The sequence below is a fragment of the Girardinichthys multiradiatus genome, chromosome 20 (genome assembly GCF_021462225.1).
Source record: "Girardinichthys multiradiatus isolate DD_20200921_A chromosome 20, DD_fGirMul_XY1, whole genome shotgun sequence".
In the NCBI taxonomy this organism is placed as follows: Eukaryota; Metazoa; Chordata; class Actinopteri; order Cyprinodontiformes; family Goodeidae; genus Girardinichthys; species Girardinichthys multiradiatus.
The window spans coordinates 45916875-45929397 of NC_061812.1; the positions used below are offsets into that span (position 1 = coordinate 45916875).

General features: G+C 40.0%; 1 protein-coding gene across 12 annotated transcripts in view; it reads right to left on the reverse strand.

Annotated features, from left to right (window-relative positions):
* The window catches only part of LOC124856526 (band 4.1-like protein 1), a 167096-nt gene that overhangs the window by 89798 nt on the left and 64775 nt on the right, over positions 1 to 12523 (reverse strand). For all 12 annotated transcript variants that reach the window (XM_047347045.1, XM_047347038.1, XM_047347041.1 and 9 more), the window contains one exon: positions 85 to 222. In XM_047347045.1, the coding sequence (XP_047203001.1) occupies positions 85 to 123 (39 nt within the window). In that variant the 5' untranslated portion in view covers positions 124 to 222. The remainder of the gene's footprint in view (positions 1 to 84; positions 223 to 12523) is intronic.

A 12523-nucleotide genomic window follows, 5' to 3' on the forward strand; every position in this document is an offset into this window, starting at 1 on the left:
ACCAGAAGGGACCTAGGACTTGTCAGCCGGAGGCCCTCATAGTTGCATTCAAAATCTGCAGCCAGAAAATATTGCTTCACTGACCTGCTTTGCCATCTTGTTGTCAGAGGATGGGTCCTGCATGTCTGCTGCTGCCCCCTGCTGTCAGGGAGGACTTCTAGATTGCTGCCTTTCCCTTCGACTCAGGGTTCACCTCAGTTGCTTCAATGACACAACACCAACCTGGGAAAAGGTAGAAATACAGCGAACCTGAGCTTAAAAATTTTACGTGGATGACAGATTCTTTAAACCAGAGTTTGCCATTTTAAAAACCTGTGCTCTGTTTGTGAGAAAAGAAAACATTAACTGTCGCTCAAATATTGCCAAAATTTGCTCTTGTCTGGTTTGTCTATGTGTTGTCTGATCTCATGAGATGGATGTGTTGTTACATCCCTATTATTTACTTAATTTACAGCTTTTTGTTTGCTTCGAACATATTCAAGTGTTTCAATGCTATTTATAAATGATGTCATAATAGTAGCGGTGTGACAGTACACAAAAGCCATGGTTTGGTACAATTGTTATCGTACCAAACCATGTTATTAAACCATGTTATTAAAAAGATATGATTTTAACTTTGGTCAGCAGTAAACAAAGAGTCTCTTTCAATTTTGAACAATAATTACATTTTGTTATATTCTAAAACTTAAAAAAATTTGACAGCAATAACTGCAAAGTTGGTTGGATTTCTTTAAATGAATGAAGTAGCAAAGGCAGGCATAGCCAGTAACTGGTTAGATAGGTTATAGAACAAATTTACCACTTGTTAATGTTTAGAAATCTTTCAATAAAGCTGTGTCAATATTTGAGATCCTTTGGAGTTGTTTTGATATTTTGACAACCTAGTGTCCCAGATGTACCTGAATGCAGCATGTGTAGCTGTTGTCGTATGAGGGGATTCATCCTACTTGACTTTTATCCAATGTAAAGAGTTTGGGCTGATTGGATGCTACAGGTAGCCATTTGGGCGTCATCTGATTTTTCTCCAGTAACTGATGTTTACATTCAGCTTGACCTTGTTACAGTAAGTGCAGAGTAGGTGATGTACCTTATTGCAGTTAAAAGACGCGTACGCTCACATAAAGTTTTGTTTTGGTCCAACTTTATTTTCCAAAATGAGAAACTTCAATGTTACCGAATAGCAGAGCATAGTAATAGCTTGGAGTCTTCTCAGTTTTGTTTTGGTGCCACTTTTTAAATTTGTACTACAGAACACTGCATTGCTCACTTAGTTCCCCGCATAATTATTCGACATGTGTTCGGGTATAAAACGTTGTATTTGTTTGTTTACACGTGCATGCCAAACTGACATGGCTCTACCATATACAATATATTCAATATATTCAATATGTGTAGAGTTACATCTCTAATAGTGGTTAAACAGCCTACTCTGGGCCAATAAAAAAGATGCTACATCAAGGCTACATATAGACTTGACATTGACTTGATGCTCTGTAGGAAGGTTCATATGTAACATGAATCTGGTTAAAATTCTCATATTGTTTCTTGTTCATTAATCTAAAGCAGATACATTAGTCTTGTTTCCATATTATGATTTCTAACCATGTTTTGTGACAGTACTATACATTGGAAATGTGGAGATACTTCTGATTAAACCTTTTCTGAACCAACTGAGCTGCCAGTTACAGAGTTCTCCTTAATTCTGATAAAAACCTGACATTAAAAGTAACAAACACAAATGCAATCATCTCAAATAAAATTGACCTTGGTGAAGGAATTGCTCTTTCAACACAAACTTTCTAAATTCTTAATAAACCCAACAGTTTCCACAGAAATATATCACCAGCTCACCAAGGAAATTTATTTTAATATGACATTTTTCAAGGAGAGATAAAAAAAATAATAATTGTAGTGCTTTTGGCACATTCTGTGACTCACGATAATACTGAACAAACTTTAAAGTGTATTGTTGTAATGCTGAAGTCTTCAACTGGAACTTAGTTCTTATGTGCAAGAGTAATGACATACAAGTTGTACCTTTCTCCAGTTATACCAGACTCAAACCATCTGGTACTAGAATAAAGCCAGGACACAAAGATATATATTGTTGAACAGTTTCTTTAAGTTTGGCCTGTTTATTTTGTGCCATCTGTGTTTCTTGGCTAAGTCAATGTTCCTGAAAATCAGCAGGAGCCTCCCTTCAGTTACATTACATAGCTGGGGGAGGACAGAAGCTTAACCACAAGTGAGGTGAGAGCAGAGAGAAGCCAGTCTTGTCAGTTTGAAGAGGTGTGTAATTTGGGCACGTCACAACAGAGACTCACTCATAAAGACCTTTGAGAATAGTGAGCAACAATGTAGCCAGCCTATATAGGTTACAAACAGAAGCCTTTCATTCAAAATATTAAAAGCATGTTATTTATTTAAAAACTTCGGAATCGAATTCATATTTTTTCTAGAGTAATGTTTAGGTTGCAGTGTGAAGACCCATCCAACAAGAGCTACAAGTGCAAATTCTGTGTGTGCACTGAAAGCAGTAGCGTCAAATAACACAAGATACTATGCAAGGATTGCAAAAAAACATGTTCCATAAGGCCTACATATCTGTTTTAACCTTCGTGCTAAACATTGATTTTGGACAAATCGGTAAGTAAAAAGTGACATAACATTCTGTTCACAAAAAAATGCAACAGCCAGGCAACACAGCTTCACAGTTTAACAGACAGAAAAAGCTAAAGAGAAATACAAACAAACTGATGTTGTAGATACATTTGATCAAATGAAGTTGCTGAACATTTTAGTAGACTGGAATAAATAGCTTATACACTCTAAGGTTATAATCAAGTATTACATTCGTTAAATGCATAGTACTGCACTTTAACTAGAACAAACTAAATGAAATTGAGGGCAAGCAAATTATGTTAGAAGTGTTTGTACAACAGGAGTAGAAGAGGCAACATGGGAAAGTTATGCTATCTGTTTTGAAGTTGTTGAGGTTTTAAGCCTGGTTTAATACATTTGATGCAGGACTGCTTAAAAATACCAAACTGATTAAATTTTTTTTTTTTTTTTAGAAACAATAGAAAGGATTACAGCTGCTACTTTCATTTTATGATACCTGAGAGGGGTTAAATTACACTAAGCAACAATCTACTCTTAATCTTGACAGTGAACTTGTACCTTTCTGTTCGATCACAGTGCGACTGTTGATAAGATTACAGAATTCTGTTATACAATTTGGACATGTTAGTAGAACTGGAAGAACATCCTTAGACTGCTTTAGGTCTTGTTTATCAAATAACAAGTGTGTTCATGTAAATTGGTAATCTTTCTACTAGAAGCGTTAGTCATGGAATCTCATAGGGTTGTGTATTTGGACTAAATCTTTTCACTCCATTTTTGCTTCCATTATGTTATAACTGACAACATGGTACACATGCTCATTCATATCTCAGAAGCATTACTTATTGATATAAAGACATAGCTAAATATCATAAATGATGCAGGTTTCTTAGATTATCTGAGATTTTTACCTGCATGATACCCATATGATACGCTACAATTTGTTCATGCTAACAATGAATCTTTCCACGAACTAATCCTAGTTATGGAGCACCCCAGAGTTCTGTATTTGGATGAATGTTGTTTTTACTCTAGAAATGTTTGCACTTATTGGGCAGTATAAAATAAATTTCCATTGCAATGCTAAAAAAATTAAATAATATTTTTCTATGCCTTTAGGTATGCTATTTTAACCACAGACAAACTGATACACTGAGCATACTTTCATTACATTTCCCTTTTATTCTTGATGTCAGTATTGAAAGGAGGTTACTCCACCATGAGGTACAGTTCCAACACTGGCTTCCTGTTTTTCTTAGATAGACATTTTGTAACTGAGTGGGCGGATTGTTTTGTTATCAATTCAATTGGATCAGACTTGACTCTTGTTGGAATAAGAACTTTACTATTGCTGAAGTTAGTGGAATTTAAATAGCATGCACTAGTGTTTACACAGAAAACTTTTCGCTGTCTATGTTGTTATTAGGCACTATATGAATAAAGAGATCTGAAACCTAAATGAAAACTTTTACACAGGATTTCTGTGTGTACATCTATTCATTGTGGGGAATCTCAAGGAAACATACAAATACTGAATTTTTGCTGCTATCTCTATAATTAAAGACGAGAAAAAAATCTACAGGTCCTTCTCAAAATATTAGCATATTGTGATAAAGTTCATTATTTTCCATAATGTCATGATGAAAATTTAACATTCATATATTTTAGATTCATTGCACATTAACTAAAATATTTCAGGTCTTTTATTGTCTTAATACGGATGATTTTGGCATACAGCTCATGAAAACCCAAAATTCCTATCTCACAAAATTAGCATATCATTAAAAGGGTCTCTAAACGAGCTATGAACCTAATCATCTGAATCAACAAGTTAACTCTAAACACCTGCAAAAGATTCCTGAGGCCTTTAAAACTCCCAGCCTGGTTCATCTCTCAAAACCCCAATCATGGGTAAGACTGCCGACCTGACTGCTGTCCAGAAGGCCACTATTGACACCCTCAAGCAAGAGGGTAAGACACAGAAATAAATTTCTGAACGAATAGGCTGTTCCCAGAGTGCTGTATCAAGGCACCTCAGTGGGAAGTCTGTGGGAAGGAAAAAGTGTGGCAGAAAACGCTGCACAACGAGAAGAGGTGACCGGACCCTGAGGAAGATTGTGAAGAAGGGCCGATTCCAGACCTTGGGGGACCTGCGGAAGCAGTGGACTGAGTCTGGAGTAGAAACATCCAGAGCCACTGTGTACAGGCGTGTGCAGGAAATGGGCTACAGGTGCCGCATTCCCCAGGTCAAGCCACTTTTGAACCAGAAACAGCGGCAGAAGTGCCTGACCTGGGCTACAGAGAAGCAGCACTGGACTGTTGCTCAGTGGCCCAAAGTACTTTTTTCGGATGAAAGCAAATTCTGCATGTCATTCGGAAATCAAGGTGCCAGAGTCTGGAGGAAGACTGGGGAGAAGGAAATGCCAAAATGCCAGAAGTCCAGTGTCAAGTACCCACAGTCAGTGATGGTCTGTGGTGCCGTGTCATCTGCTGGTGTTGGTCCACTGTATTTTATCAAGGGCAGGGTCAATGCAGCTAGCTATCAGGAGATTTAGGAGCACTTCATGCTTCCATCTGCTGAAAAGCTTTATGGAGATGAAGATTTCATTTTTCAGCACGACCTGGCACCTGCTCACAGTGCCAAAACCACTGGTAAATGGTTTACTGACCATGGTATCACTGTGCTCAATTGGCCTGCCAACTCTCCTGACCTGAACCCCATAGAGAATCTGTGGGATATTGTGAAGAGAACGTTGAGAGACTCAAGACCCAACACTCTGGATGAGCTAAAGGCCGCTATCGAAGCATCCTGGGCCTCCATAAGACCTCAGCAGTGCCACAGGTTGATTGCCTCCATGCCACGCCGCATTGAAGCAGTCATTTCTGCAAAAGGATTCCCGACCAAGTATTGAGTGCATAACTGTACATGATTATTTGAAGGTTGAAGTTTTTTGTATTAAAAACACTTTTCTTTTATTGGTCGGATGAAATATGCTAATTTTGGGAGATAGGAATTTTGGGTTTTCATGATCTGTATGCCACAATCATCCATATTAAGACAATAAAAGACCTGAAAAATTTCAGTTAGTGTGCAATGAATCTAAAATATATGAATGTTAAATTTTCATCATGACATTATGGAAAATAATGAACTTTATCACAATATGCTAATATTTTGAGAAGGACCTGTATATCACCGCAGACGTAATCTGCGTAATTACGAGTTCTGCATAAAAACATAAAAGTGGAATAACCGATGATTTTAATCAAAATTTGTGCTCCTCATAAAAGTGTGCAATCAGTGTGCAAACCATCTGGCCAATCAGACTCTGAGACACAGTTACATTCACCCAACAAGATCTCTAGTTGACTCAGGATCTCAACAGAACCTAATTTTGCTAAGCAGTACAACATTCCCCTCAAATTAACAAATTAACCTTTCCCATTTCCATGTCAGGCATTGATGGAAGCCCACTGCAAACAATCACTCACCAGACTGTTCCCCTGCAGCTTGTCGTTTTAGGAAACCACCACCAATTTTTTTCTTTGTTTTACACACATGAGGCTCACCTATTGTTTTGGGTTTTCCCTGGTTGCAGAAACATAATCCTCACATCAACTGGTCTCAGAACACTCCAGACCTTTCCAAAGTTCCACCTGAATATCACGATCTCCGGAAAGTATTTAGTAAAGATCTTGTCATCTCCCTTCCACCACATCGATCTTATGACTGCTCCATAGATCTTCTTCCTGGTGTTGCACTCCCGTCCAGCCAACTTTTTAAGCTGTCACACTCTGAAAGGGAAACTATGGCGCAATATGTAAAGAACTCCGTGAATGCAGTGATAATTCACCCTTCTTCCTCTCCTATAGGCGCAGGAATTTTTTTTGTCGAGAATAAAGATAAGTCCATCAAATGTTGCATTGACTACCGTGAACTTAATAACATCACCATTAAAAACAAGTATTCCGTGCCTCTGATGTCCTCCTTCTTCGAAGCCGTCCAAGAAGCAGCAGTCTTTCCCAAATTAGATCTATGCAATGCTTACCACCTCATCCGTATAAGAGAGGGTGATGAATGGAAAACCTGGAGTCACCATCTTCACTGGGTTGAGTATGCTCATAACACACACATTTCTGCAGCCTCTGGGTTTACCCCATTTGTAGTCTCCCTGGGTTACCAGCCTCATCTTCTTCCTTACACATTTCCTGAACAAGTCCTTCCGTCCGTCCATTGTCGATAGATCTAGGACCAGGCTAAAAGAGCTGTCTATCACACCTCAGCTCAAAACAAGAGGATAGCCAACTGCAAGCCCATCCCTACACCGACATACTCTCTCAGACAAAAAGTGGGGCTCTCAGCTAAGAATTTCCCCCTCCACCCACCAAGGTCATTGATGGTCATCCACCCTATACTGTGTGCAGGGTGGTTCATGCCCGTCGCCGGGTTTTCCAGTGCATGGTGGACTGGGAAGGTTATGGGCCCGGAGAACGCTCCTTGGTTCCGTAGTCATTCATCTTGGAGCCATCCCTCATTTCAGACTTTGAGGCCTCCAGGTCTTCTACCTCTGGTCATCTGCAAGGTGGCATCTGTTGAGGGGGAGGTACTGTCATATCACTGTTTCTGAGCAAAGGTTGTTTGGGTTGTTTCTGCTCTCTCACTTCTTTTAGGGTGTGACCAGCAGGTGCAGCCTCTGCAGCTGCAGTTTGTTAAGGCTAATCAGGAGGTGCTTAAGGAGGGCCTGGATCCCCAGTACAGAAGCCAGATCGTTTGCTCTCATGAGCGGTAAACAGGCTCACCTCTTTGGATCTGTTTTTCTTCATGATGCAAGTTTGATCATCTTTTTGTCCTCCTCCACAGAATCTCCTGAAGATCTTTTTTGAGCCTTATCAAACACCTGAAGGTTTCATTCCTTAAGTTGGCGTCTAAATTGGGAACCATTGCCAGGCCTTCTTTCTCAGGTTTTACGATTGCAGTTCATACTCACCTGCCTGTCCACCCTCCCTCATGTCTAGGATTTTATCTGCAAAAAGAGAAGACTATTTCCACAACCCAAACTCCTGTCAAAGTTGGTTCAGTGACCTGACTAATTTTCCTCAGATCATCCTCCACTCCAAGAACAGTAAGAATCTCTCTACAATTATATAAACTCCTTATGTCCATTCTAAACCCAGCCTTACTGTTCCTCTCCCCATAGTTACCGCCTGCAGACCCTTCTCGAGTGCTACCGATATTTTTCTCTCATCTTGTTAATAGAACGAAAAATAAATCTTTTAACCCTTCCCTGCTATGTCGTGATTGTGACCAGTTCAGAGTCCTTAAGAAATAATATGACAAAAGATGCTTGTGATCTTGGAGCATGTTTCCTTGCAACCATAGATTAAAAATACTGAGACACAAATGTCACAAGATATCTCCAATAGGATCTGCACAACATAGCTTACAGGAATACTGTCCACTACGGTGGCCTCTACTAAACATGTAGAGAAACATGTGAGAATGCGCTAATTGCTTTTAGCAAAGTTTGCCAAGGTTTGGAGAAGGTTGAAAAGTGGTAAAATAGCAAGTTAACAAGTAAAAAGTAAAAGGTTATCAATGAAATTGTGTCCATGAGAAAGTTCTGAGGAAAAAATCACTGCTAACAAAATATGCCAAAACATGTCTTGATGATCGTCAAGAACGTCAAGGGGAAAATATTGTGTGGCCAAACAAGACAAAAGTGTCACTTTTAAAAGCTGTGAATGCTCTTAAATCTGGCAAAAAACTAATGTCGTTTGAAAAAAATATCATCATACCTATTTTTAGGCATGATAAATAGAGTTAGGAGCAGGAGGACATACCATGATTTATGCAACCGGTATCTGAGAAAATACTGATGGAGAATGTCTGTCCATCCATTTGTGAACTTAAGTCCAAGCACACTTGAGTTATGCAGCAGGATAAGGATCGTAAGCACACCACCAAAAAATAATCTTTAGCCTCATAGCATAATTGTCCAAGTTTTATATGACTTAAGTAATAATGCTATGAGGCTAATGAAGCTTACGTTTTGAACTGGCCTAGTCAAAATCTGAACTTTATTCAACTGAGATGGCGTGGCATGACCTTAAACTGGCTGCTCATGGTTAAAAACCCTCCAATGTTGGTAAATTAAACAACTTGACAAAGAAGAGATCTAGAACTCAGAGATCTAGAAGACTGATTACCAGTTATCACAAACTGCTTTAGTATCCACTAAGGTATCCCTCTCTGATATCAGAATTTGATTATTTATCTGAAACATTTCATCTGTAAGGCAGGCGATACTTTTTTCCAGCCCTGTAACTAGATGTATTTTAAGATCTATTATGGAAAACCTTAATGTATTTAAGGCACTTTAAGGCCTAAAATTAGCATTTTTAAATGTAAGACTTCTTAAGACGATGCACACTCATGGTGTAAATGGTTAATGGACTGAACTTATATAGCACCTTTCCAGTCATACAGACCACTCAAAGCGCTTTACACTAGAACCACATTCACCCAGACGCACTCACTAACACGCACACGTTCATACACCGATCGGTAGTCAATTTGAGGTTAAGTGCCTTGTCCGTGTGGCAGGAGGAAGCTGGAATCAAACCCACATCCCTCAGATTGCAAGACGACCACTCTTCTCACTGAGCCACAGTCTTCCTCTGTGTGGAAATTAAAGTAGAATCACTGTTTCGAATGTAAAGCTGTTTTGAAAATAGCTGGCAAGCTATGAGCAGCATGGAATGCCGACTGCAGGCTCTACCCAGGCACCAAGTCCGACTAATTAACTAGCTAATACCAGCTTATTGTGCTCTTTAAAAAGCTACTCTTTAAAAAGAAGAATAAATGGAGAAGAAAAAAAATATTCATTTAATGGGTGTTTATTCTAGAATTTGATGTACAAATAATTATTTCAGCAGCAGTAGGATTAATTGTTGTTTTAAATTAAAGTAATTAGATCGTGTTATACATCATTATTTAAAATATTTTGGTTATTAACATGATACAGTCAATTTGGGTATTTTACCTCAAAGTTATCAGGTTGAGAATCTCATACTGGCCCATGCCTGCACAAAAGCCGGTGTGCTTCTGTCTCTCAGCTCTAAAAGTGGTAATGTTACAACCCGGCTCAGCCAGGGGTGAAGGAGGGGAAGTAACATAAAGAAAATGGAGATATGGGAAGTCTAATGAATGTTTATTTGTAATGTTTTAACATCACAGACACCTGTGCAAAAGAAAGGACCACTAACATGAGGCAACAAACGTAACAGCCTGTAGCACAAAAGAAAAGAACCCAAAATAAATCACTCAAGGTTTTCTTGGTGAGTAGGCAATTAGTTAATATGGAAAAAATAACAGTCAAAACTCACACAAAAGAGCTCAAACCCTAGTCTTGATGCCTATTTAACAAGTCTAACTAATAACAATATCAAGCCAGCCAGCTGTAACCAAGTTGCCAGGGAAAACAGACAGGTTAAACAGTAACCAATAGTTTTACCACAACCAACAAATACCACCACTAGCAAAGCTTCACAAACACACGAGGTGAGCTGCTCAGATTAAATCACAGCCGCGCTTTGGTGACAGGTGTAGAGTTTATATAGGCCGGACTCCGTGATGATTGGCGGCGCATTTGCGGAAGCAGACGATAGACAGTCCACAGGATATCCTGGCAATGTCCAGCAGGAGGAATACTGAGCGTCCAGGAAGATCCGCCTCCACCAGCAACCAGCGAAGAAGAACACAAAAGGGGGAATCCCACCGGGAGGGAGTCCCGCGCAGCCAAGCTGCCGAAACGAAGGAGCAGGGTTTTCTCCTCTTCAGCTGAGCACTTCCGCAGCCTGTACACAAGGTTATAAAAACAAAACACCCCTACGACCACTGGTCATAACAGGTAACTTAAGTTACCACTTTTAAAGTCACATCAGTTTAATCCACCTGGGAATTGCAGGCTATGACCATGGCATTATCACAACTTGTTCACACTTGTTCAGGGGACAGACAGCTCTGCCCCTTCTCCCAACCAGGGAAGGTCTTGACATACAGGTCCTTCTCAAAATATTAGCATATTGTGATAAAGTTCATTATTTTCCATAATGTCATGATGAAAATTTAACATTAATATATTTTAGATTCATTGCACACTAACTGAAATATTTCAGGTTTTTTATTGTCTTAATATGGATGATTTTGGCATACAGCTCATGAAAACCCAAAATTCCTATCTCACAAAATTAGCATATCATTAAAAGGGTCTCTAAACGAGCTATGAACCTAATCATCTGAATCAACGAGTTAACTCTAAACACCTGCAAAAGATTCCTGAGGCCTTTAAAACTCCCAGCCTGGTTCATCACTCAAAACCCCAATCATGGGTAAGACTGCCGACCTGACTGCTGTCCAGAAGGCCACTATTGACACCCTCAAGCAAGAGGGTAAGACACAGAAAGAAATTTCTGAACGAATAGGCTGTTCCCAGAGTGCTGTATCAAGGCACCTCAGTGGGAAGTCTGTGGGAAGGAAAAAGTGTGGCAGAAAACGCTGCACAACGAGAAGAGGTGACCGGACCCTGAGGAAGATTGTGGAGAAGGGCCGATTCCAGACCTTGGGGGACCTGCGGAAGCAGTGGACTGAGTCTGGAGTAGAAACATCCAGAGCCACCGTGCACAGGCGTGTGCAGGAAATGGGCTACAGGTGCCACATTCCCCAGGTCAAGCCACTTTTGAACCAGAAACAGCGGCAGAAGCGCCTGACCTGGGCTACAGAGAAGCAGCACTGGACTGTTGCTCAGTGGTCCAAAGTACTTTTTTCGGATGAAAGCAAATTCTGCATGTCATTCGGAAATCAAGGTGCCAGAGTCTGGTGGAAGACTGGGGAGAAGGAAATGCCAAAATGCCAGAAGTCCAGTGTCAAGTACCCACAGTCAGTGATGGTCTGTGGTGCCGTGTCATCTGCTGGTGTTGGTCCACTGTCTTTTATCAAGGGCAGGGTCAATGCAGCTAGCTATCAGGAGATTTTGGAGCACTTCATGCTTCCATCTGCTGAAAAGCTTTATGGAAATGAAGATTTCATTTTTCAGCACGACCTGGCACCTGCTCACAGTGCCAAAACCACTGGTAAATGGTTTACTGACCATGGTATCACTGTGCTCAATTGGCCTGCCAACTCTCCTGACCTGAACCCCATAGAGAATCTGTGCGATATTGTGAAGAGAACATTGAGAGACTCAAGACCCAACACTCTGGATGAGCTAAAGGCCGCTATCGAAGCATCCTGGGTCTCCATAAGACCTCAGCAGTGCCACAGGCTGATTGCCTCCATGCCACGCCGCATTGAAGCAGTCATTTCTGCAAAAGGATTCCCGACCAAGTATTGAGTGCATAACTGTACATGATTATTTGAAGGTTGACGTTTTTTGTATTAAAAACACTTTTCTTTTATTGGTCAGATGAAATATGCTAATTTTGTGAGATAGGAATTTTGGGTTTTCATGAGCTGTATGCCAAAATCATCCGTATTAAGACAATAAAAGACCTGAAATATTTCAGTTAGTGTGCAATGAATCTAAAATATATGAATGTTAAATTTTCATCATGACATTATGGAAAATAATGAACTTTATCACAATATGCTAATATTTTGAGAAGGACCTGTATTGCACAGGGTTAAAGGAATGTGAACTCCCCTTCCTCCTTCTTCAGCTCCCCTACCGTGAAAATTGCCCTATTACACAAAATCACAGTTATTTAACAAAAATGAAATTCCATCCTTTGAGATAAAAATGAGGCGGGGGTCTGCTCAAGGACTCATTTCCCACTTGCTCTCTAATCAATTTCCTGTCACTGGCTGAACTGTGGATATGGGGATCAATAAAGTATCTTTGAA